At 43.9% G+C, this 26,828-nt stretch overlaps 1 protein-coding gene across 6 annotated transcripts in view; it reads left to right on the plus strand.

Annotated features, from left to right (window-relative positions):
* The window catches only part of IFT52 (intraflagellar transport 52), a 44,375-nt gene extending 20,625 nt beyond the window's left edge, over positions 1–23,750 (plus strand). For 4 of the 6 annotated variants that reach the window (XM_027621972.1, XM_027621973.1, XM_027621975.1 and 1 more), the window contains 6 exons: positions 826–894; positions 5,442–5,596; positions 9,427–9,514; positions 18,095–18,203; positions 20,228–20,373; positions 22,042–23,750. In XM_027621972.1, the coding sequence (XP_027477773.1) occupies positions 826–894; positions 5,442–5,596; positions 9,427–9,514; positions 18,095–18,203; positions 20,228–20,373; positions 22,042–22,089 (615 nt within the window). In that variant the 3' untranslated portion in view covers positions 22,090–23,750. The remainder of the gene's footprint in view (positions 1–825; positions 895–5,441; positions 5,597–9,426; positions 9,515–18,094; positions 18,204–20,227; positions 20,374–22,041) is intronic. The other 2 variants (XR_003524643.1, XM_027621974.1) reach the window with 2 other exon arrangements.
* The last annotated feature ends 3,078 nt before the right edge of the window (positions 23,751–26,828 follow it).

The raw sequence follows: 26,828 nt of genomic DNA on the forward strand, positions 1-26,828 counted from the left end.
TAGTTAGATATGTGTTTCAGAAGGACTCCTCTGTCAGGCATGTGGAAGGTGAGAGGGAGGATGCAACCTGAAGCCAGCTAGGAGGTCGGCAGAGTCAGCCAGCCAAGAGGGGACGGTGACCTGAGTGAAGGTAGTGAGGGTGGGAAGGAGGAGAGGGGGCTGGCCAGCACGTGGTGTCGGGAGGGTTTATGACAGGACTGGTCACTGGTCGATGTGGGGAAGAGGGGAAGGCACGGCAGTTGCTTGTCAGCATAGTGTGAAGGAAACGTGTCTTGTGAAGGGTGACAGACGGCGCATGGCAGCGCCGGACATTGTTGTGATTCTGTGACTCACTAGCCAGAGGAAGAAGGTCCCACTGAACTATTTCATTAATGAAACAGATTCCTTCAGCTTTAAGCACTGTTATTGTATTGAGAGATTGACTAAGATCTTGTTTCTGCAGAATCCACATGAAATTCTAGTCTCTAGACACATTCCAGGGGTATCTAGATGTAGTCTGCCCTTAAGTTCAGACTGTCATTGGCACATTTAAACAGGGGTTGTTTCAGGATCGTGAGCAAGTTTTAATAAATTTTGGCATGTGGTTAAAAGTGAAAGTGCCCTAAGATAAATGGTCAATTTCCAATGGTAAAAGTGGCATTAGGGTTAGGAAAACTTTGACGTTTTCATATGATTTCACCAAGAGAAGGGTAGCTACTCTTTTTTGAAACACTGCTATGTAGTCTCTTTCCCTTTATCATTTTTTCTTGATTGATTTAATTCTCTTGTCTTGCCTTGGTTTTCTCAAATAACCAAGCGTCTAATTCTGTGTCTGTTTTTTAACAGGATGTTGTTTTCCAGTGGCTCACAACGGGAGACATCCACCTAAACCAGATAGATGCTGAGGACCCAGAGGTAGGGGCTGTGAATCATTAAAAAACTTCGAAGGCAAAAAAAAAAAGGCACCACTTCCAACAGTTTAAAAGGAATATGTATCTCTTACTTTATCTGTAAGACAGATGGAAAGAAGTGATGCTTTTAGGGGTGATGAACCCACATTATAAAAAATAATAAATTAAGAAATTATAGAATTAATTGGGATGGGAATCCCTCTCTATGTATATGCTACCTGGCCAAACTTTCAAAATCATTATCTGTAGAGAAATACTTCTTTCAGAAATACGAAGGATATAAAAATAATTTTTGTGAATAAACAAAGGTCATCAAAATTTAAGTTTTAAACTATAATTTTGGTGTCTTTAGGAACAGTAGTCCTAAAGGCATTAGGATCCTATTTATCAGACAATGGAGAGTGAGACCAGTGTGGGAATAGGGCCAGTAACTTGCCTTCCAGGGACCGCTCCACTTTGGCCCTTGCACCTTTCTGGCCTTTTTTCATCTTGGTTTTTTCATCTGTGAAGTGTGGATACCAGTACCTGTGCTCTCTCTCTCACAGGATGATTGTGAGGCCTCAATTAATAGATGTATACTGACTGACTAAATTAAAAGGTGTAGGAAGTGATATAGCTGTCAGACTTTTTAAAACTCTTGTACTTATTATATACAGGCACCATGTATCATATATCTTCACATAAATCATCTTACGTAATCTTTACAACAGCCTTGGGAAGGAGATGGTCTTATTCTCATTTTAGAGATGAGGGAACTGAAATTCTCCAAGATTGCAGTATGCCCAAATAGCAAGTAACTGCAGAGCTGGGATCCCAACCCAGCTCTCTTGATTCAAAGTCTACTTGTTCTATAATTGCTTCTCTGTTTCTTTCCTCCTTTCCTTCCTTCCTTCCTTCCTTCCTTCCTTCCTTTCCTTCCTTCCTTCCTTCCTTCCTTCCTTCCTTCCTTCCTTCCTTCCTTCCTTTCCTTCCTTTCCTTCCTTCCTTCCTTCCTTCCTTCCTTCCTTCCTTCCTTCCTTCCTTCCTTCCTTCCTTCCTTCCTTCCTTCCTTCCTTCCTTCCTTCCTTCCTTCCTTTCCTTCCTTCCTTCCTTCCTTCCTTCCTTCCTTCCTTCCTTCCTTCCTTCCTTCCTTCCTTCCTTCCTTCCTTCCTTCCTTCCTTCCTTCCTTCCTTCCTTCCTTCCTTCCTTCCTTCCTTCCTTCCTTCCCTTCCTTCCTTCCCTCCTTCCTTCTTCCTTCCTTCCCTTCCTTCCTTCCTTCCTTCCTTCCTTCCTTCCTTTCCTTCCTTCCTTCCTTCCTTCCTTCCTTCCTTTCCTTCCTTTCCTTCCTTCCTTTCCTTCCTTCCTTCCTTCCTTCCTTTCCTTCCTTCCTTTCCTTCCTTCCTTCCTTCCTTCCTTCCTTCCTTCCTTCCTTCCTTTCCTTCCTTCCTTCCTTCCTTCCTTCCTTCCTTCCTTCCTTCCTTCCTTCCTTCCTTCCTTTCCTTCCTTCCTTCCTTCCTTCCTTCCTTCCTTCCTTCCTTCCTTTCCTTCCTTCCCTTCCTTCCTTCCCTCCTTCCTTCTTCCCTTCCTTCCTTCCTTCCTTCCTTCCTTCCTTTCCTTCCTTCCTTTCCTTCCTTCCTTCCTTCCTTCCTTCCTTCCTTCCTTCCTTCCTCCCTTCCTTCCTTCCCTCCTTCCTTCCCTCCTTCCTTCTTCCCTTCCTTCCCTTCCTTCCTTCCCTCCTTCCTTCTTCCCTTCCTTCCCTTCCTTCCCTTCCTTCCTTCCTTCCCTCCCACCCTCCCTCCCTCCCTCCCTTCCTTCCTAAGATTTATTTGTTTATTCATTCATTTATTTTTCTAAGATTTATTTTTCATATTATTCCTTTATTATTTATTCTCAGAGAGAGAGAGAGATTGCACAGGCAGGAGGGGCAGAGGGAGAGAGAGAGTCCCAAGCAGACTCCCCACTGAGCACAGAACCCACGCAGATCTTGAGACCACAACCCGAGTTGTGGAGACGCTCAACTGACTGAGCCACCCAGGCACCCTGCTTCTCTGTTTCTTAAACTCTGAAGTGTCAGGGAAATGATTTCCTGGCTGTGGGTAGGTAGCAGGAAGTGGGCGAGAAGATGGTCAGAAATGGCGGCCTACTGTCTGCTTCCTCCCTCAGCTGAGTGTGTGGCCTCCCAAGGGCTGACTTGGGTTAGGAAACAGGAGAGCCCTGTGTCTAAAATATTTCCATATGGAAACATGAAATGTATGGATATTTTGTTTAAATACCTCCCCAAAAGTGATATAAGCCCTCCTAATAAAAGAATTGGAGGACAGTCAGGAATTCACTTTTTAGATCTCACAGGACCCAAGTCTTGAGTGGATTGTGACTTGGTCAGGTGCCAGTCCTAGTTAGAGTGTGGGGGGCCAGGGAAGCAGCTGCATCCTGGTCTGTGCGGCCGCCTTGCTCTTACTCAGTTTCTGTCATTCCTGTTTCCTAGCTGAGGAAGTGGAAGTAAGTACGTTCTTCAAGGTCCCCACTGAGATTGATACCTGGCTAGCCATTACTAATGTCCATGTAAGGCTGATTCTGGAGCCCATCCCTTCTCTACTGCTCTCTTGTTCACTGTGCACTGCCTGTGACACCGGACTGGTTCTGGAGGGCCATGTCAATAGGGCACCAGAGGAAGATGGTGTCGCCGTGGCCTTTCTCTAAAATCCCGTGGTTTCGTGTATTTCTGCACAGGAGACCTGGTGCAAATGTCCTTTGTGTTGTAAGGCTTTGGAAAGTAAAATTCTGGACCCAGTAACACTGCAAAGTAAGAAATTCTGAATATCCAAACTTCCTGGGATTTTGGATCAAATCTTATGTTGGAGTGGGTTTCAAACCCAAATAACAGTTCAGTTTCAAATGATACTTAATAAAATGGTAGCTCAATAAAGAGCTGAGGGGATTTCCATGACAAGTTTTAACCTCCAAATCTGCCAGGAAGTCATGAAAACCAGTGATCTTGGGAGTCCTCTTATGTTTCTGTCTGGACATCGAAGGCCTTGATAGTTTCCTGAACTAGGATTGTGTAGCAGGTCTCCGTGCAGAGATGCGAACCAGCCTCAGGACCTTTGGGATTGCTGGGCCCTTACCCATCTTCCTGCTGCGTTTGGGTGCGTGTCCTGATGCGGTCAGTGCCTCTGTGATTGCTCTCACTTTCAATCCCCATCCTGTTTGCGGGGTGAAGCCTCTAACACAGACAAAGACTGTAGGGAAAAGTAGTTATTTATTTATGTTCCTCTCCTGTTCCTTATCTAAAAAAAAAATAAGTTTGAAGATTAGGGAGTTTTTTGACTCCTGGGATATAGAAAAAGTGAGCCTGTTTGTCTAGGCTTGTTTCTGTAATGCTCAGGCACATCCTCCCGTGCTGGCCCTGGAGAATATAGAACACATTGTTGCGGGGACCTCAGAGGGCAATTAGGAATAAACTTTTTGTTGCCAGCATGCATTTATTTAAAGTTAAATGTACTTTTTGAGTAGGTAATAGAATCACAGTTTGGAATTCAAAAGCATACACAATGAACAGTTTCCCTCCTGTCTTTGTCCAACCACTTTGTTCCCCTCCCCAGTGACAGCAGCCTTAGCTGTTTCTTGTATGTTCTTCCAGGGATATTTTATACACATATAAGTAAATATGTGCATGTATCTCCTTTCCCCTTGTTTTACACAAATGGTACTATACACACTGTATTCACCACCACCTAGTTTTTAAAAATTAGCAATATGTCTTAAGAGATGTTTCCTTATTTATACATATAGAGCTTTCTTTTGATTTTTGTTTTTTTTTTTTTAAGACAGTATTTTTCATTGTTTGTACTGTAGTATATTAACCAGTCTCCTATTGGTGGACGTTTAGGTTTTCCTGGTCTTACACTGTTACCAGCACTCAGCATGTATCATCATTAAGGGCTCTCAGCAGTGCTGGAAGCATGTCCTTGGCTAGGTGAGAAGGGCTGGGATCTAGCGTCCGAGTGCAAGGGTCATCTCTGCCGGGGTCCCTGGCTGTTCACACCTGTAACAGCAGAGGAAGCCGAGTATATGGCCTATAGATGCCGGTGGACGGACAGCCGCTGTAGTGGGAGCTTGTGGACTGTCTTTTATGATTGCTTCTATTTTCTCATTGAAATAGAAAATAAGGTCAGCAGCTAAAATTAAGAAAGGGAAAATTGTTTTAGTTGGCTGAAGTGACAAAAGGAAGGTATTGCTTAGGACAGTGGGAAGTGAATGAATTAAAGAAATACAGTTGATTGCTGACCACTCAAGATCAGTGATCATGAAACTAAAAGGAGGCCGGTCTGCATGCTTGTTTCTCTCTAGCTGCGTTCGGTACCGCCTGAGGAATTATGGAGTTGGATTTAGCCAGCACTGGGGTTTAGCCAAGTGACTTTTGTTCCTCTTTCCACATGAAGTGGTTTATTTAAGGTTTAGTTGTTAGTGACCAGGAACAGTGAAATCTCTTGATAAGAGAGTAGAAATACTGCAGACTTAGACGAAAATTCTTATTCCCCTGTGCTGTGTGAACCCTCTTGTGGCTTTCAGATTTCTGACTACATGATGCTGCCCGACACAGCCACCCTGTCAGAGCGGCTTCGAGTGTGTCTCCAGGAGGGCGATGAGAACCCAAGAGACTTTACCACCCTCTTCGACCTGTCCATTTACCAGCTGGATACCACCTCCCTCCCCAAGGTCATCAAGTCAGTACCTGTAGCTCTCGGAGCTGCCCTGCGCTCCATTCTGAGTGTGTGGTTTGAAAACCTGAGCCTGGGGACAGGAGTTAGGTTCATGGCCTATGTGGTATGCAAAACATGTTCTCAGGTCTGTGATGAGGCCGACAAAGACAGCTGGGAAAATTGGGGTGGGGGTAGATGGAGAGGAAACTGCGGTCGCCTGTTGTGTTCTAGGCTCCGTATCAGGCATTTGGGGTGACCGACATGTTCTGGTTTGCCTGGGACTTACCTGGTTTTAGCAGGGAGGGTCCCATACCCCAGGAACCCCAGTAAACTGAGTAGGGTAGCCGAGGTGCCCTGCAGGCACCCCACATTGTTACTTCCACATCGTACTTCATTTGTCCTCTGAATCACCTGCTGGATTTCCAGCTGAGGAAACTGGTTTAGAGAGGGTCAGGTCTTCTCCCAAGGTGGGAGCCTGAATGCCTTTCAGACCAAGGCTTTTCCCTGTTCGATTCCCTGCCCTGTTGCCTGCTCGTCATTGTTGTCCATTCCTAATGACGGGGACAGGGACTGAGGCCAACATTCTTCAGCATCTTTGGCCTGACATAGGGTCTACATCTGAATAAACCAAAGGCTGAGTGTCTGACTTCCTACTGCTGTATTTAGGTTCAAGTTTCCCAAATACTGACTGAGCTCCTCCTGTGCCAGGCACTGTGTCCAAGGTTAATGATTTTATGGAGGAGACGGACAGAGACTGTGAGGCGAAGTTATTGTATTAATGCCAAATGTGAAATATAAACCTGGAGGCCATGGGCATAATGAAGCGAGAGAATTTGACTCACTGCAGTGAGCAGGGAAGGCTTTATGAAAGGGGGGCCCTTTTAGCTAGGCATTGGTTATTTCAACAAACATTTTTGGGGGGCCTGTGTCTGCTTGGCACGATGCTGGGTGCTCCACCATCAGGGGTTCAGGAGCTGGCGGGGATGTTCAGAGAGACAGTTGGGCAACGATGTAGCTTCTATGGGCAAAGCCCGCATGTTCACACGTGCACGCGTGTCCAGGTAGGGAAGTTTATTCCTAATTGCCCTTTGAACTGCATGTAGCCTTGACTTTGAACAAGGCCAACTTAATAGTTGAAAACTTGGCCCTCTGAAATGCCCTGCAACAATCTGTTCTCCGTGTTCTCCAGCAGGCACTTGAGGAGCGGGAATTGGGCTAGAGACAGGGCTTAACAGCTGCCCTGGCATTCAAGGCAGGAGAAGAGGAGGGCCTTTGACAAGCTGGGGAAAAGCAGCTGGAGGGGCAGGGGAGCGTGAGCCTCAGCAGAGTCCCGGGAAGCCAAGGAAGGCAAAAGAAGGCGGGGGGGGGGGGGGGGGGGGGGGGGGCGGTCTGGAGGTGGGCCCATGGCTCCTCCTCTGCCATTTGCACTGTTCTCAGAATAACAAAAGGCACCTGGGGCTGCTCCTCCAGCCAGTTATAGTCCACCCAGCTTCTGCCTTTAGTTTGGTCTGCTTCTCTCCCGATGTGGTTTAGATCAGGCCATTGTGACTGTGCTTTGGCATTGAATGCAGGATTGATTGGAACCATCTGTTATTTTAGTGCCAGCAGAGTCAAGTATTGTAGATATTTTGGAGCTTGGATCGCTCTTTTAATTGTATTTATCGTTCATACCATAGCAAAGGACAGTAGTTACAGGCCAGTTTCCATATGGTGCTCCTAGGTATTCTCATATCTGCTAGTAACCTCTTTTGAATGCAGTGTCTTTTTTTCTGAGTAAAAAATCGATTAGTTTTTAAATATTTATGTAGTCTGTAGAACGTTGCTCTGAAGTAACTTCATTCGTCCATTTGGTATTTATCAATGTGTGTGGGGGTGAGATAGAGACAGTGTGGAGTCCCTGCATTCTGAGTTCACGGGCTGATGGGTTGGGGACTGAGACACGGTGATAAAAACGCAGTGCCACAGGTCAGGCCAGAGTGTTCTGGAAATAGCTTTCTGAATTAGGTTTTCTTGGTTTTTTAAGATTCGTTTCTCCACCCATCCCCCACCCTCATCAAGTACGCGCTTGCTGTTGGCTAATAGGTGGAGGAAAATTTGGGTAGGCGGTGAGCTGAGCAAGAAAGGGTTGAGGAAATGGGACTTGTTTTATTGTTCCCACAGGGCTTCAGTATAGCCGAGGCTACCATGTGGGGACAGAAAGCAGAAAATCATGGCTGGGATGGCAGAGGCCAGGGCTTGGCAGCAGGATTCTTTGTGTGCCAGTGGTGGGACCTTTAGCTTGGATACTGCCCTTAACGACATTCTGCCTTCAGTATAGACTGAGTCTTGGGGCCTCTGGTTGGCAGGGATTGGCCAGCTCAGAGTTCTAATCTTGTCTTTGTTCCTTCTTAACCACGTGACCCTGGGAAGCTATTTCATCTCTATACCTCTGCTTCCTCTTTGTAAAAGATTATACCCTCTGTCCAGGGTTGTTTTGAGCATTAAGTGAAATAAGTTTAAGTGCCTAGCACAGAGTCAGGCATAATATGTGATATGCAACAGGTACTCTCTTCTCTCCATAGGGATCTTCTGCATTGCCAGGAAAGCTTCTCCCCAGGCACCTGGGAATAGTGAGGAGGTGATGGCAATAAGCTCAGCTAAGTGCCTTTCTTCAGTCACAGACCTCTTTCCTTTCTAAAATCACCCATCCACAGAAGCAGGCATGAACTTTGTCTACCACCCTTTGGCATTTGCTTGTTCACTTAATTTTAAAAGGTCACAGATGTGTATATAGTTTAAATTAGGTGAGTATATTTTAATTTGCCTCATTCCCAGAGGAGTTCAGCCCACTTACAAAATTATGTGCAGTACAAAAGGATAAAAGCAAAGTTTGAGAGAATGGAGGCAGAGGGGAAGCCACAATCAAAAAGAAACACAGGGGTAAGATCAGCACTTGACTCTGAACTCCTCACTAGCACTCTCCCCCTGCTGTGGCCACGCTGGCTGCCCCAGGTCCTGTGAAAACCCCTCGCACCCTTATTCCTGCTCTCCTTGCGCTTGCCTCTTCCTGGGATACTTGTGAAAGTAAGTACATGACTTCTCCCTCCCTTTCACTCAGGGCTTCTCTGACAGGCTGTACCCCATGCCTCCTCCCTGTCTCTGTCCCTCTCTCCTGGTTTGTTTCTCTTCTCAATACATATTGATACCTGGCATCTTAGGTTTTGTTTATTGTGTGTCTCTCCTCATGCAGAATGTAAGTTCAGGAGGCTGCCTTGGTCTCTTGTTTTCACGGTTGCTGTTCTCCTAGTGTATAAAACTGGTACATATTCAGTAAATACTTGCTGAGTGAATGAGCACACAGGAGTGTATATTAAGGGACAGCTCGGTCGGAAGAGCATGTGACTCTTGATCTCGGGGTCGTGAGCACCATGTTGGGTGTTGAGATTACTAAAAATAAATAAATTAATTAATTAAAAGAAAGAAAGAAAGAAGTGTATACTGTACAGATCTGTTCAGTTGCCAGAAGCCAACTTTAGATTTGACTCCTGTCTCTTGGTTGTAAAAACAAGGAAACAGTGAGTTACAAGATTCACATTGTCCACTGGGTAAAAATAAAAAGCCTGTTTAGGAGAATCCTGATACGAAACTTGAAAGAACTTTCCCTTTCAGTTCTCAATATAGTCAATACCATACGATACAGTAGAGAAGATTCACAAAGGGATCATTATATTACCTATAACAATGCATTTTGTGTGTTTTTCTACAAAAGTGTTGAACCGCCTGATTTGATGGAGAAGAGCACAGAGTGGTCAGTTAGATGGCGCTTTGCCACAGTGTCTCACGTTGATCCTTGCTTTTTTGTCTTATTAACACAGGGCCCACGAACAGCTAAATGTGAAACATGAACCTCTCCAGCTCATCCAGCCTCAGTTTGAGACGCCGCTGCCAGCCCTTCAGCCAGCGGTGAGTAGGTGTGCTTGGGGGATCCTGCTACAGAATCCCGCTCTTTGCCCTTACCTTGCCAACTAGGCCATCAGATGTGGATATGTACACCTTATGTTATGGCAGTTCTCACAAAGTCACGTTTCTCTGGCTCTGAACATGCAGAGACCAGACCATTAGTATTCCGTAAGGCCTTCCATTGCTGTAGCTCCCAACCGAGAGATCAAGGGTGTGGACTTTGGGGGCTGTTAAGCATTTCCCATCTTGTGTAGTTGGAGGGCATATATGACAGAAGTAATTGGTGAAAAGGAGGAAATGCTTTGCACTGCACCTTTCCAGGCAATAGGTGCTCAGGTTCATGGCACAGATTCATAGCGCCCTGGGGGGCCGGAGGGGCAGCTGTTCACAGGTGACTTTGAACATTCCAGTCCAGCAGGAACTCACCTTGCCTTCAAAACCATCCTATCCCACCACATTCTGGAATGTTATGAACTACTTTGCTTCATTTTGGTAGCTTGAAATTGGCCATGGTGGGAGTATTTCCACTGCAGAAAATGACAAAGGCTACAAGGCATACCTGTGTGTGTTCTGTTGTCTTGAAAGCTGGTAGTGAAACATTTCTCAGCACACCACTGGCTCATACGTGCGAATTCTGACTCCAGGTTTAGCACTTTATTTTTTTTTAATAATTTTTATTGTTATGTTAATCACCATACATTACATCATTACTTTTTGATGTAGTGTTCCATGATTCATTGTTTGTGCATAACACCCAGTGCTCCACGCAGAATGTGCCCTCTTTAATACCCATCACCAGGCTAACCCATCCCCCCACCCCCCTCCCCTCTAGAACCCTCAGTTTGTTTTTCAGAGTTCATTGTCTCTAATGGTTCGTCTCCCCCTCCGACTTACTCCCCTTCATTCTTCCCCTCCTGCTATCTTCTTTTTTTTTTCTTAACATATATTGCATTATTTGTTTCAGAAGTACAGATCCGTGATTCATCAGTCCTGTACAATTCACAGCACTCACCATAGCACATACCCTCCCCAATGTCTATCACCCAGGCACCCCATCCCTCCCACCCCCCACCACTCCAGTAACACTTAGTTTGTTTCCTGAGATTAAGAATTCCTCATATCAGTGAGGTTCTATGATACATATCTTTCTCTGATTGCCTTATTTCACTCAGCATAACACCCTCCAGTTCCATCCACGTCGTTGCAAATGGCAAGATCTCATTCCTTTTGATGGCTGCATAATATTCCATTCTGTATATATACCACATCTTCTTTATCCATTCATCTGTCCATGGACATCTTGACTCTTTACACAGTTTGGCTATTGTGGACATTGCTGCTATAAACATCGGGGTGCACGTACCCCTTCAGATCCCTACATTTGTATCTTTGTGGTAAATACCCAGTAGTGCAGTTGCTGGATCGTATGGTAGCTCTATTTTCAACTTTTTGAGGAACCTCCATACTGTTATCCAGAGTGGCTGCTCCAGCTTGCATTCCCACCAACAGTGTAGGAGGGTTCCCCTTTCTCCGCATCCCCGCCAACATCTGTCGTTTCCTGACTTGTTAATTTTAGCCATTCTGACGTGTGTGAGGTGGTATTTCATTGAGGTTTTGATTTGGGTTTCCCTGATGCCGAGTGATGTTGAGCACTTTTTCATGTGCCTGTTGGCCATTTGGATGTCTTCTTTGGAAAAATGTCTGTTCATGTCTTCTGCCCATTTCTTGATTGAATTATTTGTTCTTTGGGTGTTGAGTTTGATAAGTTCTTTATAGATTTTGGATACTAACCCTTTATCTGATATGTCATTTGCAAATATTTTCTCCCATTCTGTCGGTTGTCTTTTGGTTTTGTGGACTGTTTCTTTTGCTGTGCAAAAGCTTTTTATCTTGATGATATCCCAATAGTTCATTTTTGCCCTGGCTTCCCGTGCCTTTGGTGATGTTTCTAGGAAGAAGTTGCTGTGGCTGAGGTGGAATAGGTTGCTGCCTGTGTTCTCCTTTAGGATTTTGATGGACTCCTGTCTCACGTTGAGGTCTTTCAACCATTTGGAGTCTATTTTTGTGTGTGGTGTAAGGAAGTGGTCCAGTTTCATTCTTCTGCATGTGGCTGTCCAATTTTCCCAACACCATTTGTTGAAGAGACTGTCTTTTTTCCATTGGACATTCTTTCCTGCTTTGTCAAAGATGAGTTGACCATAGAGTTGAGGGTCCATTTCCGGGCTCTCGATTCTGTTCCATTGATCTATGTGTCTTTTTGTGCCAGTACCATACTGTCTTGATGATGACAGCTTTGTAATAGAGCTGGAAGTCCGGAATTGTGATGCCGCCAGCTTTGCTTTGCTTTTTCAATATTCCTCTGGCTATTCGGGGTCTCTTCTGGTTCCATACAAATTTTAGGATTATTTGTTCCATTTCTTTGAAAAAGGTGGATGGTATTTTGATGGGGATTGCATTGAATGTGTAGATTTCTCTAGGTAGCACTGACATCTTCACAATGTTTGTTCTTCCAATCCATGAGCATGGAACGTTTTTCCATTTCTTTGTGTCTTCTTCAATTTCTTTCCTGAGTATTTTATAGTTTTCTGAGTACAGATCCTTTGCCTCTTTGGTTAAATTGATTCCTAGGTATCTTATGGTTTTGGGTGCAGTTGTAAATGGGATCGACTCCTTGATTTGTCTCTCTTCTGTCTTGTTGTTGGTGTATAGGAATGCCACTGATTTCTGTTCATTGATTTTCTATCCTGCTACTTGACTGAATTCCTGTATGAGTTCTAGCAGTTTTGGGGTGGAGTCTTTTGGGTTTTCCACATACAGTATCATATCATTTGCAAAGAGTGAGAGTTTGACTTCCTCTTTGCCGATTTGGATGCCTTTGATTTCTTTTTGTTGTCTGATGGCTGTGGCTAGGACTTCTAATACTATGTTGAATAGCAGTGGTGAGAGTGGACATCCCTGCTGCGTTCCTGACCTTAGGGGAAAAGCTCTCAGCTTTTCCCCATTGAGAATGATATTTGCTGTAGGTTTTTCATAGATGGCTTTTGTGATATTTAGGTATGTACCCTCTATCCCTATACTCTGAAGAGTTTTGATCAAGAAAGGATGCTGTACTTTGTCAAATGCTTTTTCTGCATCTATTGAGAGGATCATATGATTCTTGTTCTTTCTTTTGTTTTTTTTTTATTTTTTTAGATTTTTTAAAATTTTTATTTATTTGAGAGAGAGAGAATGAGAGATAGCACGAGAGGGAAGAGGGTCAGAGGGAGAAGCAGACTCCCTGCTGAGCAGGGAGCCCGATGCGGGACTCGATCCCGGGACTCCAGGATCATGACCTGAGCCGAAGGCAGTCGCTTAACCAACTGAGCCACCCAGGCGCCCCTGTTCTTTCTTTTGTTAATGTATTGTATCACGTTGATTGGTTTGCGGATGTTGAACCAGCCTTGCAGCCCAGGGACAAATCCCACTTGGTCATGGTGACTAATCCTTTTAATGTACTGTTGAACCCTATTGGCTAGTATTTTGGTGAGAATTTTTGCATCCATGTTCATCAAGGATATTGGTCTGTAATTCTCCTTTTTGATGGGGTCTTTGCCTGGTTTTGGGATCAAGGTAATGGTGGCCTCATAAAATGAGTTTGGAAGTTTTCCTTCCATTTCTGTTTTTTGGAATAGTTTCAGGAGAATAGGTATTAATTCTTCTTTAAATGTCTGATAGAATTCCCCTGGGAAGCCATCTGGCCCTGGGCTTTTGTTTGTTGGGAGATTTTTGATGACTGCTTCAATTCCTTAGTCGTTATAGGTCTGTTCAGGTTTTCTATTTCTTCCTGGTTCAATTTTGGTAGTTGATACATCTCTAGGAATGCACCCATTTCTTCCAGGTTATCTAATTTGCTGGCATAGAGGTGCTCATAATATGTTCTTATAATTGTTTGTATTTCTTTGGTGTTGGTTGTGATCTCTCCTCTTTCATTCATGATTTTGTGGATTTGGGTCCTTTTTCTTTTCTTTTGGATAAGTCTGGCCAGGGGTTTATCAATCTTGTTAATTCTTTCAGAGAACCAGCTCCTAGTTTCGTTGATCTGTTCTACTGTTCTTTTGGTTTCTAGTTCATTGATTTCTGCTCTGATCTTTATGATTTCTCTTCTCCTGCTGGGTTTAGGCTTTATTTGCTGTTCTTTCTCCAGCTCCTTTAGGTGTAGGGTTAGGTTGTGTATTTGAGACCTTTCTTGTTTCTTGAGAAAGGCTTGTATTGCTATATACTTTCCTCTCAGGACTGCCTTTGCTGTATCCCAAAGATTTTGAACAGTTGTGGTTTCCTTTTCATTGGTTTCCATGAATTTTTTTAATTCTTCTTTAATTTCCTGGTTGACCCATTCATTCTTTAGTAGGATGCTCTTTAGCCTCCATGTATTTGAGTTCTTTCCGACTTTCCTCTTGTGATTGAGTTCTAGTTTCAAAGCATTGTGGTCTGAAAATATGCAGGGAATGATCCCAATCTTTTGGTACCGGTTGAGACCTGATTTGTGACCTTATTTGTGACCTAGGATGTGATCAATTCTGGAGAATGTTCCATGGGCAATCGAGAAGAATGTGTATTCCGTTGCTTTGGGATGGAATGTTCTGAATATGTCTGTGAAGTCCATTTGGTCCAGTGTTTCATTTAAAGTCTTTATTTCCTTGTTGATCTTTTGCTTAGATGATCTGTCCATTTCAGTTAGGGGGCTGTTAAAGTCCCCCACTATTATTGTATCGTTGTCAATGTGTTTCTTCGCTTTTGTTATTAATTGCCTTATATAATTGGCTGCTCCCACGTTAGGGGCATAGATATTTACAATTCTTAGATCTTCTTGTTGGATAGACCCTTTAAGTAGGATATAGTGTCCTTCTTCATCTCTTATTAAAGTCTGTTTTAAAATCTCATTTGTGTGATATAAGGATTGCCACCCCAGCTTTCTTTTGGTGTCCATTAGCACGGTAAATGGTTTTCCACCCCCTCACTTTCAATCTGGGGGTGTCTTTGGGTCTAAAATGAGTCTCTTGCAGACAGCATATTGATGGGTCTTGTTTTTTAATCCAATCTGATAGCCTGTGTCTTTTGATTGGGGCCTTGAGCCCATTTACATTCAGGGTAACTATTGAAAGGTATGAATTTAGTGCCATTGTATTGCCTGTAAGGTGACTGTTACTGTATATTGTCTGTGTTCCTTTCTGATCTGTGCTGCTTTTAGGCTCTCTTTTTGCCTAGAGGACCTCTTTCAATATTTCTTGTAGGGCTGGTTTTGTGTTTGCAAATTCCTTTAGTTTTTGTTTGTTCTGGAAGCTTTTTATCTCTCCTTCTATTTTCAATGACAGCCTAGCTGGATATAGTATTCTTGGCTGCATATTTTTCTCGTTTAGTGCTCTGAAGATCTCATGCCAGTCCTTTCTGGCCTGCCAGGTCTCTGTGGATAGGTCTGTTGCCAATCTAATGTTTCTACCATTGTAGGTTACATATCTCTTCTCCCGAGCTGCTTTCAGGATTTTCTCTTTGTCTCTGAGACTCGTAAGTTTTAGTATTAGATGTCGGGGTGTTGACCTATTTTTATTGATTTTGAGAGGGGTTCTCTGTGCCTCCTGGATTTTGATGCCTGTTTCCTTTCCCACATTAGGGAAGTTCTCTGCTATAATTTGCTCCAATATACCTTCTGCCCCTCTCTCTTTCTTCTTCTGTGATCCCAATTATTCTAATGTTGTTTCGTTTTATCGTATCGCTTATCTCTCGAATTCTGCCCTCGTGATCCTGTAGTTGTTTATCTCTCTTATTCTCAGCCTCTTTATTTTCCATCATTTTGTCTTCTGTATCGCTGATTCTCTCTTCTGCCTCATTTATCCTAGCTGTTAGTGCCCCCATTTTTGATTGCACCTCATTAATAGCCTTTTTGATTTCGACTTGGTTAGATTTTAGTTCTTTTATTTCTCCAGAAAGGGTTTCTCTAATAAGTTCCACGCTTTTTTCAAGCCCAGCTAGTATCTTTAAAGTCATGATTCTGAACTCTAGGTCTGACATCGTACTAATGTCAGTATTGAGTAGGTCTCTGGCTGACGGTACTACCTCTTGTTCTTTTTGCTGAGGTGATTTTCTTCGTCTTGTCATTTTGTCCAGAGGAGAACAGATGAATGAGAGAACAGAATGCTAAAAGGTTAACAACGTCTCCAGCAAATATACTTTATACAAATCAGAAAAGACCTGAAACCAGAGAACAAGAAAGGGAAAGAAAGAAGAGAAAAAAAAAAAGGAAAAAGAAAAAGACAAAAACAAACAAAAACAGAACAAAACAAAAAAAAAACAGAATATGATCAAATATGATCAGGCTAGTGCATAGATCAGTGCCACACACTAGCTTTTGGGCATAATTTGGTCTGTTAGAGGAAAGTGCCTGCTAAAATTTTAAAGGAAGAAATGTACAAAATAAGAGTTGATACAATGAAGAGATGGCAGATGACTGTAAAGATGAAAATTATAAAAGATTTTATAAAAGGAATATATAAGATAAGAAGTTTTTAAAAAGAAGATTTAAAAAGAAAAAGAAAAAAGAAAAAAAAAAGAGAATGTGATCAGGCAGGAGAATAGAACAAAGCCATACACTAGTGATTTAGGGTATATTTTTATCTGTTAGAAGAAATTGTATCTCAAAATTTTAAAGAGAGAACAACTTATATATATATGCCAAAAATAAGGGTAACTACTATGAAGGTAACTACTATAAAATAAGGGTAACTATTATGAAGGGATAAAAATATTACTCTAAAAATGAAAAATAAAAAATGTTTTTTCAAAAAGGGGATTGATAAGATGTTTGAAAAAGGGAAAAAGAAAAATTCAAAAAAAAAGCAGTTAAAAAAATTAACTTTGAAAAACTAATGAATTATGGTAAAAAAGCCATGAATTCTATGTGCAGTATTCCCCTAGCGCTGGAGTTCTCCCGTTCTCCTTGATCGGTAAACTTGGTCTTGGCTGGCTGTTCCTGCTGATCTTCTGGGGGAGGGGCCTGTTGCTGTGGTTCCCGAATGTCTTTGCCGGAGGCGGAATTGCCCCGCCCTTGTCGTCCGGGCTAAGCAATCTGCTTGGGTTTGCTCTCAGGAGCTTTTGTTCCCTGCAAGCTCTCAGTACAGCTTCGGAGGACCAGGGTGAAAATGGTGGCCTCCCAATCTCCACTCGGAGGAGCTGAGAACTCGGGGCCCCACTCCTCAGTGTGCCCCCAGAGAAAAGCAGTCACTCCCGTCTCCCCAGTCTCCGGCCGCACTCCATGCTCACCCGGCCTGTGATCGAGCGTTTTTATGTCTGGCACCCAACCCCGTGTGGAGGCTCCAAACCCAGCAGATCCCTGCGGTGCGCTTCCGCACCGCTCCTCCCAGGGGAGAAAGGGGAGTCTCCCCAGCTCTGCCGCTTGTTGGGTCCCTGCTGGAGGAGCAGTGGCCCGACTGGGCCGCGGATCACAGTTTATGGCAACCCCGAGCTGAGAGCCCGCGCTTCGGCTCCGTCTCTGCAGCCAGCTTCCCCGCTCCGACACCTGGGAGCTCTGCTGCACTCAGGCAACCCCGTCTTTCTGTGACCCCGAGGGTCCTGAGACCATACTGTCCCGGGAGGATTCCACCCCCCGCTTAGCCACTGTAGTGTGACGTCCCTCAGCGGAGCCAACTTCTAAAAGGTCCAATTTTGGGTGCCTGGGTGGCTCAGTTGGTTAAGCGACTGCCTTCGGCTCAGGTCATGATCCTGGAGTCCCGGGATCGAGTCCCACATCGGGCTTCCTGCTCAGCGGGGAGTCTGCTTCTCCCTCTGACCCTCTTCCCTCTCGTGCTTTCTATCTGTCGTTCTCTCTTTCTCAAATAAATAAAATCTTTAAAGAAAAAAAAAAGGTCCGATTTTGTGCTCCGCGGCTCTATCACTTGCCAGAAGCGGCCATCGGAGGCCCTCTCCCCCGCCGTCTATCCTCCTGAATATCGCCTTGGATTCACTTCTCCGCAAGTCCTACCTTCCAGAAAGTGGTCGCTTTTCTGTTCAGAGTGTTGTTACTCTTCTTATCTTCGATCTCCTGTTGAGTTCGTAGGTGTTCAGAATGGTTTGATCCCTATTCAGCTGAATTCCTGAGACCAGAGGAAATCCAGGTCTCCTACTCCTCCGCCATCTTGCTCCGCCCCCCTCGGTTTACCACTTTCTACATGAATCTATGTATCTGCTTCCCCAATTTCTGTCCCTAATAAACTCATGGGTAAATGAGAAACACATTGTACAGTCAAATGTTCAACGCAAATAAGCCTAATCAGCCCCAAGCTTTCATCCTTGCACAAGTTAATGGGCACTGGTATGTCAGTTTGATCGGTTTAGGGGTGTTTTAGTTTAGTGCTGGCTCTGCTTGTCTTTTTACATTGGACTAGTCATCTCGCTTGCTATGTCTAATGGGTTAGGGCAGAAGGCGGTAGTGGGCATCTGGGTGGTTCATCCCAGGGAAGAGCTGGGAGTTGGCTTCTCATTTTCCTTCCATCTTATCACTGCCAGTTATGGCTTTGCATATGTTCTTTCATGAAAGACCTTATTTCCTTTTAGGTTTTCCCTCCCAGTTTCAGGGAATTACCACCTCCTCCGCTGGAGCTATTTGACTTAGATGAGACGTTCTCTTCTGAGAAGGCCCGCCTTGCTCAGATTACCAATAAGTGTAAGTTTGGAGAAATGTTTGTTTTCTTTTGTAAGTTTTACTTAATTGTGAACTTCTGAGATTTGCCATGAGAGAAAGCTAGAGTTTGTTCAGGGAGAACAAAACATGAATGGCAGCGTAAAATGACAGTTTGTTTGTTTCACGTTAAGTGATGTCGATCATTTCTCTTGGACCAGTTAATTCAGTGACCTAGAACATGGTGCAAAGCAGAAGCCAAGGTCTCAGCTTTAATCCCCATAGGTCTTTAGTTCTGACCTATTGAGTAACCAGAGGATGGATTCTGATCCTGGCTGCCACTTAGCAGATCTAGGTCATTGGTCATAGGAGCAGTTAAATAAGAAACCTCAGTCAGGGCCAAAAGAATTAGAGAGACTTCAAACTGGAAGGGATCCTGGAAGGAGTTATGTGTGCCCGCCTTGACATGTGGATGAGGACGTGAGGCCCCAGGCCACACAGCTGCATGGTGAGTGGTTCTCCTGCCTCTGAACTCACTGCTCCTCCTGAGATACCCTGCCTCCAGCAAAGCAAATGGGCCTGCACACATGTGCTCAAGGGCATAAAATTACCCATCCATTTTGAGGCATTATATTCCTGGGAATCTAATCTAAGGAGATAAGTGAAGGTACACAGATGACTGCTATTTTATTTATTTTTAAGATTGGGAATAAAAATTATTTAAACAATTGGACTCAGTGTTCACTAGCAGGGCAATGGTAGTAAATTGTGTCACATTCATTTGATGGGACAACATGTCATTATAAAAAAGGTCTCCAAAGTCCAGGAAGTGACACTGATAGAACTTAACTGAGAATCCTAAGTGAAGAAAGGCAAGATAGAAAGTTGCATGTTCAGTAGGTTCCTAACTATGTGAAAACATCTGTATGTGCCCAAAGACCAGGAAGGAGTATGCAAAAATGAAAACAGTTCAGTGTGAACTGTTCACTGCTTCTCTCTTCTGTGTCAGGCATTGTGGGAGGTGCTGAGCAATCAAAAATTAGCAAGACACAGTGATTGGTCCAGTAGGAATGACAGACCTGTGAAGGGTCAGATGCTTTGATTCAGCATTTCTGTTTCTAGCAATTTATCCTATAGAAATCCTTGTAGAAATGTGAAACAAAAAAATATAGCTACAGATATATTAATTGTAGCTTAAAAAGCATTAAAAAAAATCCCATCAGTAGAGGGATCTGTTTTAAAAAATATGAAATACAGTGGAATATTATAGTTAACATCTGTTAAAAGAAAGATACAGAGCATAAGCTTTCATATGACATGTCCACGGTACCTCGTTAAATGATGAAAGCAACTTACAGAGCTATTGTAGTTTGATCCCAATTGTTTACACATATGTAAATACACAAGGGCACATGGCAGTAATTATCTTAGGTGGTATTGGTGAGGATAGTTTAGAGCAAGAGAATTTTGCAGCTGTATGGTTTGAATATTTTAATAAAAATTTACACTTCCATAATTTTTAAAAATGTACATTCAGAAGGGGAAACAAAGAAAGGAATTATAGTCTAGTGTAAGAAGGGCTGTAATAACTATCCATCCTTGATATCGGGCTGCTGGGGATGGCTGCACAGAGATGTGTTATGGATGGAATTATGAGTGATTTTTTCTTAATTTCCTTTTCTGTAATATTGCTGTAATAAGTGCTATTTAAAATACCCATATGCCCTTCTCATAATGGTCCTTGCTGTATTCAGAGAATGGTAATTTGATTTCCTACTAGTTCTTCCTGTTCTTTTTAATGTAGGAATGCTGGCTCTGGGAGTAGGAGAGTCAGAACCAGTCCAGCTTTATTTCAATTAGAAGTGTCACACTTTTGTCTTAATTTATAAAAGCAGCACATCGGAGATCTCTTTAGTTTGTTTAAGTCCTGTGGTCACATTACCCTAGGAAAAGGTGAGTGATCTTGAGAGGTAAAGGAATCTGACAAGGGGATACCTAAACCACACTAAGTTTGTACTTGGGGAAGGAAAGGAGATAAGTGTTCATCTGACTGCCCCAACTGTGCTTAGGTACCGAAGAAGACCTGGAATTCTATGTCAGAAAATGTGGTGACATTCTTGGAGTAACCAATAAACTACCAAAGGACCAACAGGATGCCAAACATATCCTTGAGCACATCTTCTTCCAAGTGGTGGAGTTCAAGAAATTGAACCAGGTAGAGCCTAGAAATCCCACTGAAGTGGGAGCCCTTTGAGTACTGGTATCTTCCCTAAACTGGACTTCTCGTGTTTTATTTATTCATTCCACAAGGATTTATTAAGCATCTACTAGGTAAAACAGACAACGATCCCTGCACTTATGGAACTTCTGTTCTAGCTGGAGGAGCTAGACAGTAGACTAAGCATAGTATGCTACAAGATGATGGTATAAAAAAGGTAGGGCAGGGATCAAGTGTGCTGAATGTGGCAGTATTAAATAGGGAGGGTGGTTAGTAGGGTAGGTCTCACTACAAAGGTGACATTGGAGCAAAGACCTGAAGGTGTTGAGGGATTTCGCCATGCAGATAGCTAGCTGGGAGACAAGTGTCCCAGACAGAGGGAAGACCTGTGCAAAGTCCCTGAGGCTGCGCTTTGCCTGGCATATTTGCGGCATAGCAGCAGTGTCAGTGTGGTTAGAGAGACCTGAGCAAAGGTTAGAGAAGCCGCCACGAGGTCAGCACCTTATGTCGGAAATCATCATTCTCTGGACTGAGGACCAAGGACTTTAAAATTATGCTTGGTCTTCATTTTGTCTTATCTCCTGATGAGATGTCTAAAATTAAATGTTCAGCCACTATTGGTAAATGGGCATTTATATACTACTGATGGGAGAATAAATTTGTCCCACTTTTCTGGAGATCTGTTTTATAATATTGTTCAAAAGCCCCCAAAATGTATATACCTTTGACACAGTAATTCTAATCCTCAGAATTTGTCTTAGTAATATAATCCTGAACGTGTATAGATTTACCAACCAGGATGCTCAGGGTAGCATTGTTTTAATAGAAGAAGAATCTTCATCAGTAGGGAACTGGTTAAGTACCTAGGGTACATCCATAGGATTAAAATGTTTAGAAGAAAAAAATGTTTATAGAAGAATGTTTAAGGACTTGGAAGACATTCAGGATATAGTAAATGGGGTTGCGGGGGGAAGGGTCATAAAACAGTATGAAGAGAAGAGACCATTTTCATATACATAGATGTGGGTGTGTGCATATGTATATATTGCCATTCATTCATTTTATGTACATACATACATACGTACATGCTTAGGAGTTTAGATGTTGAGTGCAAAGGTTAGATTCTCTACTGGCAGGGGCTGGCTCTGCTGATGCTCAATGGTGCTAGATGTTGGGGCTGTTATAGTGAACAAGATGAATGCGGCCTTTGCTGTCTCTTTCCGAGCCACGTGCTGTGGAGGGAGACAGGAATACTATATGGGTAATTACAGTGCTCTGAGACAAATGGCGTGAAGGGAACCCAGAAGGGAGTTGATTTAACTGCTGGAGCACTGAAATGTGGGATGGGGCTCAGGTGGGTTCTCAACAGCACTCACGTTGCTGGCAGGGCAGAGACAGGCCCCCAGGGCCAAGGTAAGTAGTCTGCTGTGGTCTTTGCATTGGTGCCTTCAACTGCATCTGCTCCCCTCTCCTTGTGGATGGTGGGCAGTAGTCAAAAGCCGTGTCCTGATAGTGAAAACTTGATCCTTCAGCTGGATTCAGCCTTCAAGCCAGAGAATACCTGTGTCCCAGTTAATGATTCAGAATCTTAATCAAAGTGCAAAACACCAGAGTTCACATTTCGTACTGAAATATTAAAATTCTGTGTCTTACTCCCTTATCCAGGAACATGACATTGATACAAGTGAACCAGCATTCCAGAACAATTTCTGAGGACCTTGCCTCTTGAAGCATCTTCTGCCTCCTGATTCTCTTTGTAAACTATTTTTGAATTCTTCAACTCCTTATCAAAATTGTCTATACACTCTTTACCCCATGAGTTGTAGGTCTATGCATCTCCTGTAGTGCCCAGGTAGATATAACATTTCTAACAAGATCCTTATGTAAGATACATTCCATTTTTAAAATTAAATCTGACTGAATCCCTACTTTTATAATTTATGAAAGTCTTTCATTGAAGTCTTTTCTTTGAACTCTAGTTCTGATTTTGAGTCTCCTTTATCAAAGGCATAAATAACTGTCAAGCTTATGAATATTGTTCAGCTTTTGGACTAGCTCAGGATATAAAACAACCCACAAGGTCTGGTAGACCAGATATCTTCCTTACATGGATCATTCACCCCTTCATCTCCTAGCCGTCCACAGGACACAACCATTTGGAGGCTGTCGTGTCTACCTACACTATGTCACCCTCCTCTGAGCTCTTGAAGCACTGAATTCCGTCATCATTTGGGTTATAATATGACCATCTGTCCCAAGGACAATGGGAGACAGTACCTGCTTGAATGGGGCAGCTGATGTGGAAATGCACAGCAATGTACTGGATATAATGGGAACCAGCTTTAGGGAACCCTGAAAGCCAGACAGAAGATTGCAGAACCAGCGCGCCTCGGTGGCTCAGATGGTTAAGCGTCTGCCTCTGGCTCGGGTCATGATCCCAGGGTCCTGGGATGGAGTCCCACATCGGGCTCCCTGCTCCTTGGGAGCCTGCTTCTCCCTCTGCCTCTCTCTCTACCCCCCTCTGTCTCTCATGAATAAATAAATAAAATCTTAAAAAAAAAAATGATGGTAGCAGTCCTAGCAGGTAACAGCATAAAAATAACTGTTGGAGATTTTATTTGTTGAATTCAAATACGTCTCTGATCAGAGAAACTTGAGTGTCACAACGAAGAGGAGCTATAATGAGAAAGGGGAGCTAAAGTGTTGGGAACAAAGGTCTCTCTCCCCCCAAGACCAAGAAGGAAAATTTGTGGTTCTTATGATTCATAGACCTACGGTGTGGCTTTTGCTAGGTAACTTCTTGTTTATAAAGCCAAGTATGAGGGGTTTTATTCAAACTCTGTTCCCTAAAAGGTTCTAGAGCGCTACATATATGCTGTCATGAAATTTTTTAAAATTAGGTAACACCAAGCACGGAACTGACGGATATTGAAAAGAATTTTACCCTCTTCAGCCACTCAGTTCCCCTTTCTGCAACCAATGTTATCAGTTTCTTCCGCTGACTTAAAGAGACAGGAAGAAATATTTACTTTGAAAATAATTATATATCTTGCTTATACCAAATTTTACCGTGAAGCCCACCACCGTTTTATCTTAGCGCTCTACTCCTACAGCTCACAACCTAATCTGGGAGAGAAATTAACTTCGTAGAGTCGCAAACGGTTACGGGTTGCACGAAGGAAACTTGGAGCGTCAGGAGCCTGTCCAGCGCTGCCGAACTACTCGGGGAGTCAGGGCCAGCTGGAGGCAGAGCGGGTCAACAGGGCTCTGGGCCGGAGCAACTGCTGGACGCCTACCCCCGTCCGCCATGATGTCGGAGGTCGACCACCTATCTGCCCCGCTCCCTCTCAACCCCTGCTTCTTTCTTTCACCCGTCCTCTGCACGACCCGAAACAGCAGGCGTCTGGGGAAGCCTCCCAACGACGACAGCTCCGAGGGCGCGTCGCTAGCGGGACCTCGCGCGAGGAATAGCGGCGGGGCAAGGCTGCCTCAGCTCCGCGGCCCAGCAGCCCGTCTGCCGCCCCCTGGTGACGTCAGGCGGCGCGACTCCCGCGATGCTCCGCGCCGCGCCCGAAACGGATGGCTTTTGTGCGGCCCCCTTTACGAGAAGGGCTTCTGTAAACAGGTCGCGTCGCTCGTCCGGAATCACAGCGGCGGTGGCCGACTGCCAGATGGACTCCAAAGCCTGATTTTCCCTCCATCTTCACAGAAGAGGGTGATGATGCCGCCGTGTGTCATCTGCGGCCGCGGGGCCTGGCCAGGCTGTGGCGGTGGTTTCCACCACCAATGGACAAGGGTTTGGCGTCCCCCGCGGTCCCATCCCCGAATTTGTGTCGGAACTCCGTAACCTGCGAGTCCTTCTCTGCTTGTTTCCTGGACAAGTGGCTACATTGAAAAAGAAGGCTAAGTTTGCGAAAGCTGATGCCCAGAAAGCCCAGGGTAGAGGTCAGGGGTGTAGGCTGGACATGGTGTGTGTATAAAGCAGCCCAGGGCCCTGGCGCTCGTCTCGGAGTCTCCTCCCCCTTACAGGAACGCAAGAAATTTGGATTCGGTGGTTTCTAATAGAGATCAAATTCTTATGCAGGTGCATAAATGAGGACGCAGCAGGGGTTGTTGGTATGATCTGGGCAAACCCAGGGGGAGTTGATTCCCCACACCTCTCCCAGTGATCGAAGAGGGACCCCTAGAATCTTACAAATAGAACATCAGTCACTCCTCCAAAATTCCTTGTGTCCCTTGGTAATCCCTTTTCTGTAGCCATTTTCACTTTAATTGGTTCTGTTATGCAATTTCTACAGTTGTATGTAAATGATATCATACAGTATCCACTCTCTGGCTTGTTTCAGAAAAATTATTTTGAGATTCATATTGTATCATAATTCCTTTTTATTGAGTAGTATTCCACTGTATGGATATATTTATTTTATATCTATTATTTGTTTATCCAGTCATCTGTTGATGGACATTTGGGTTGTTTCCAGTTTGGGACGATTAACAAATAAAGCTATGTAAAAATCTCTGTGTGGACATATGCACTCATTTTTCTCAGCTCCATATGACTGGATGGTTTTAATTTCTATATCCTTGATGATATGATATTGAGCATCTTTTTATGTGCTCTTGCCCCTGGATATATTTTGAAGGTAGAGGTTGAGGGTAGAGCCAATGCGATTTGCAGGTGGATCAGGTAAGTGATGTGAGAAGAGTCAAAAATGACTGCCAATCCCTGAGGACTTAACTAATATTTCTTCTCCCTGGCATGCACTGGCTGTTCCCTCTGCCTGAAGTACTATTCCCCACGTTGGCTGCCTTGCAAATTCCTAAATCACCAAGGCCTAAAGAGCCTTCAGTAACCCTTTTGGGTGGGCACCCACAGCACCTACAGTTTTATCTTTACCCTAATAGATCTAATTGTTTACTAATTTACCTTATTAGTTGATGAGTTTTTGGAGAGTTTCTGTCCATGCAACTCATCTACCTATCAGATAGTTGTTCACATGGAAAAGGGTTGAGGGCTCCTTCCAGGGTGGTGTTTCATAGCCTTGGGGATCAAGAAGGCGGTAGCTGCCACTGCCCTAAGACATGCCATGTGGTGCAGGCCACCACTGGATCAAGCTCTTTGTTTAAATATCCCGCTGACTGTTGAGCTGGCCCCTGGGCCTGGGTTAGGATACCCAAGGCCATTCCCTTCCTTTCTGTCACATACAAGTTGTTAAGTCTTCCCAGTAGGCCAACTTAAAGCTGGGGCACTGGGTAAAGTCTGGAATAACAGGATGGGGTCTTTTTCCCTTTAAGGATAGTTTACTCTTAAGACAGAGACCCCTTGTCCCTGCCTGTCTTTCTTCCAACTACCCTTTATCATCATCATCGTAACAACGACAACTAAAAGTAAAATAGTACTTACTATGGGCCAGGGATTATTCTCAGTGGTTTACACATATTGATTTATTTAATCCTACAACCACCCTACAAAGTAGGTACCAGTATAGTGGTTAAGAGCACTCTAGGGACGCCTGGGTGGCTCAGTCGGTTAAGTGTCTGCCTTCGGCTCAGGTCATGATCTCAGATCCTGGGATGGAGACCTATAATAGGCACCCTGCTCAGTGGGAAGTCTGCTTCTCTCTTTCCCTCTGCTACTCTCCCCTACTCATGCTTGCACTCTCTCTCTGTCTCTCTCTCTCTCTCAAAGAAATAAAATCTAAAAAAAAAAAAAAAGTACAGACTCTAGAACTAGACGGCCCAGGCCCAGGTTTGAATCCCTGCTTTGCCATTTAGTATGGGTGAGGGGGAGAGAGGGAGCTGTGTCTTAGTTTCTCCATCTGCCAAAAGAGGATCATACTAACACTACCTCCTCATAGTGTTGTTATGAGGGTTAAATGAATTAAAATTATTTTTAAAAAATGTTATTTGTCAGCGCGCACAAGCAGGGTAGGCAGAGGGAGCACAGGCAGAGGGAGAAGTAGGCCCCCCGCGGAGCAGGGAGCCAGATGCGGGGACGGATCATGACCCAAGCTGAAGGCAGACACCCACCCAGGCTTCCCTAAAAAATGATTTATAAAGCCTACAGAATAGTGGCTGGCACATAATAAAAGCTAAGTTTTTTATAAATCTAATTTTTACATATGAGAAAACAGGCATAGAGGAGTTAAGTAATTTACCTAAGATCACACAACTAGTAAATCATAACCCCAGGAAGTCTGGCTTCAGAGTCTGCACTCTTAAATATCATGCTCTAGTAATGAAGAGGGGATGTCCACATGAATTACTTTATGAAGGAAGTGGGTGGGGGAAGACCTGAATTAATTGATGTGGAAGCTTCTGGCACTTAAGAAGTCAGTGTTCCTTCTGCTATGGTAAATGAAGTTTGCAACAGCTGGCTAGGCTGTCCCCAGGGGGTCAGGAAGGTGGCCTCTTCCTCAGATTTCAGGAAGAGGAATCTGAAACATAAGCAG

Source organism: Zalophus californianus, chromosome 8, assembly GCF_009762305.2.
Source record: "Zalophus californianus isolate mZalCal1 chromosome 8, mZalCal1.pri.v2, whole genome shotgun sequence".
In the NCBI taxonomy this organism is placed as follows: domain Eukaryota; kingdom Metazoa; phylum Chordata; class Mammalia; order Carnivora; family Otariidae; genus Zalophus; species Zalophus californianus.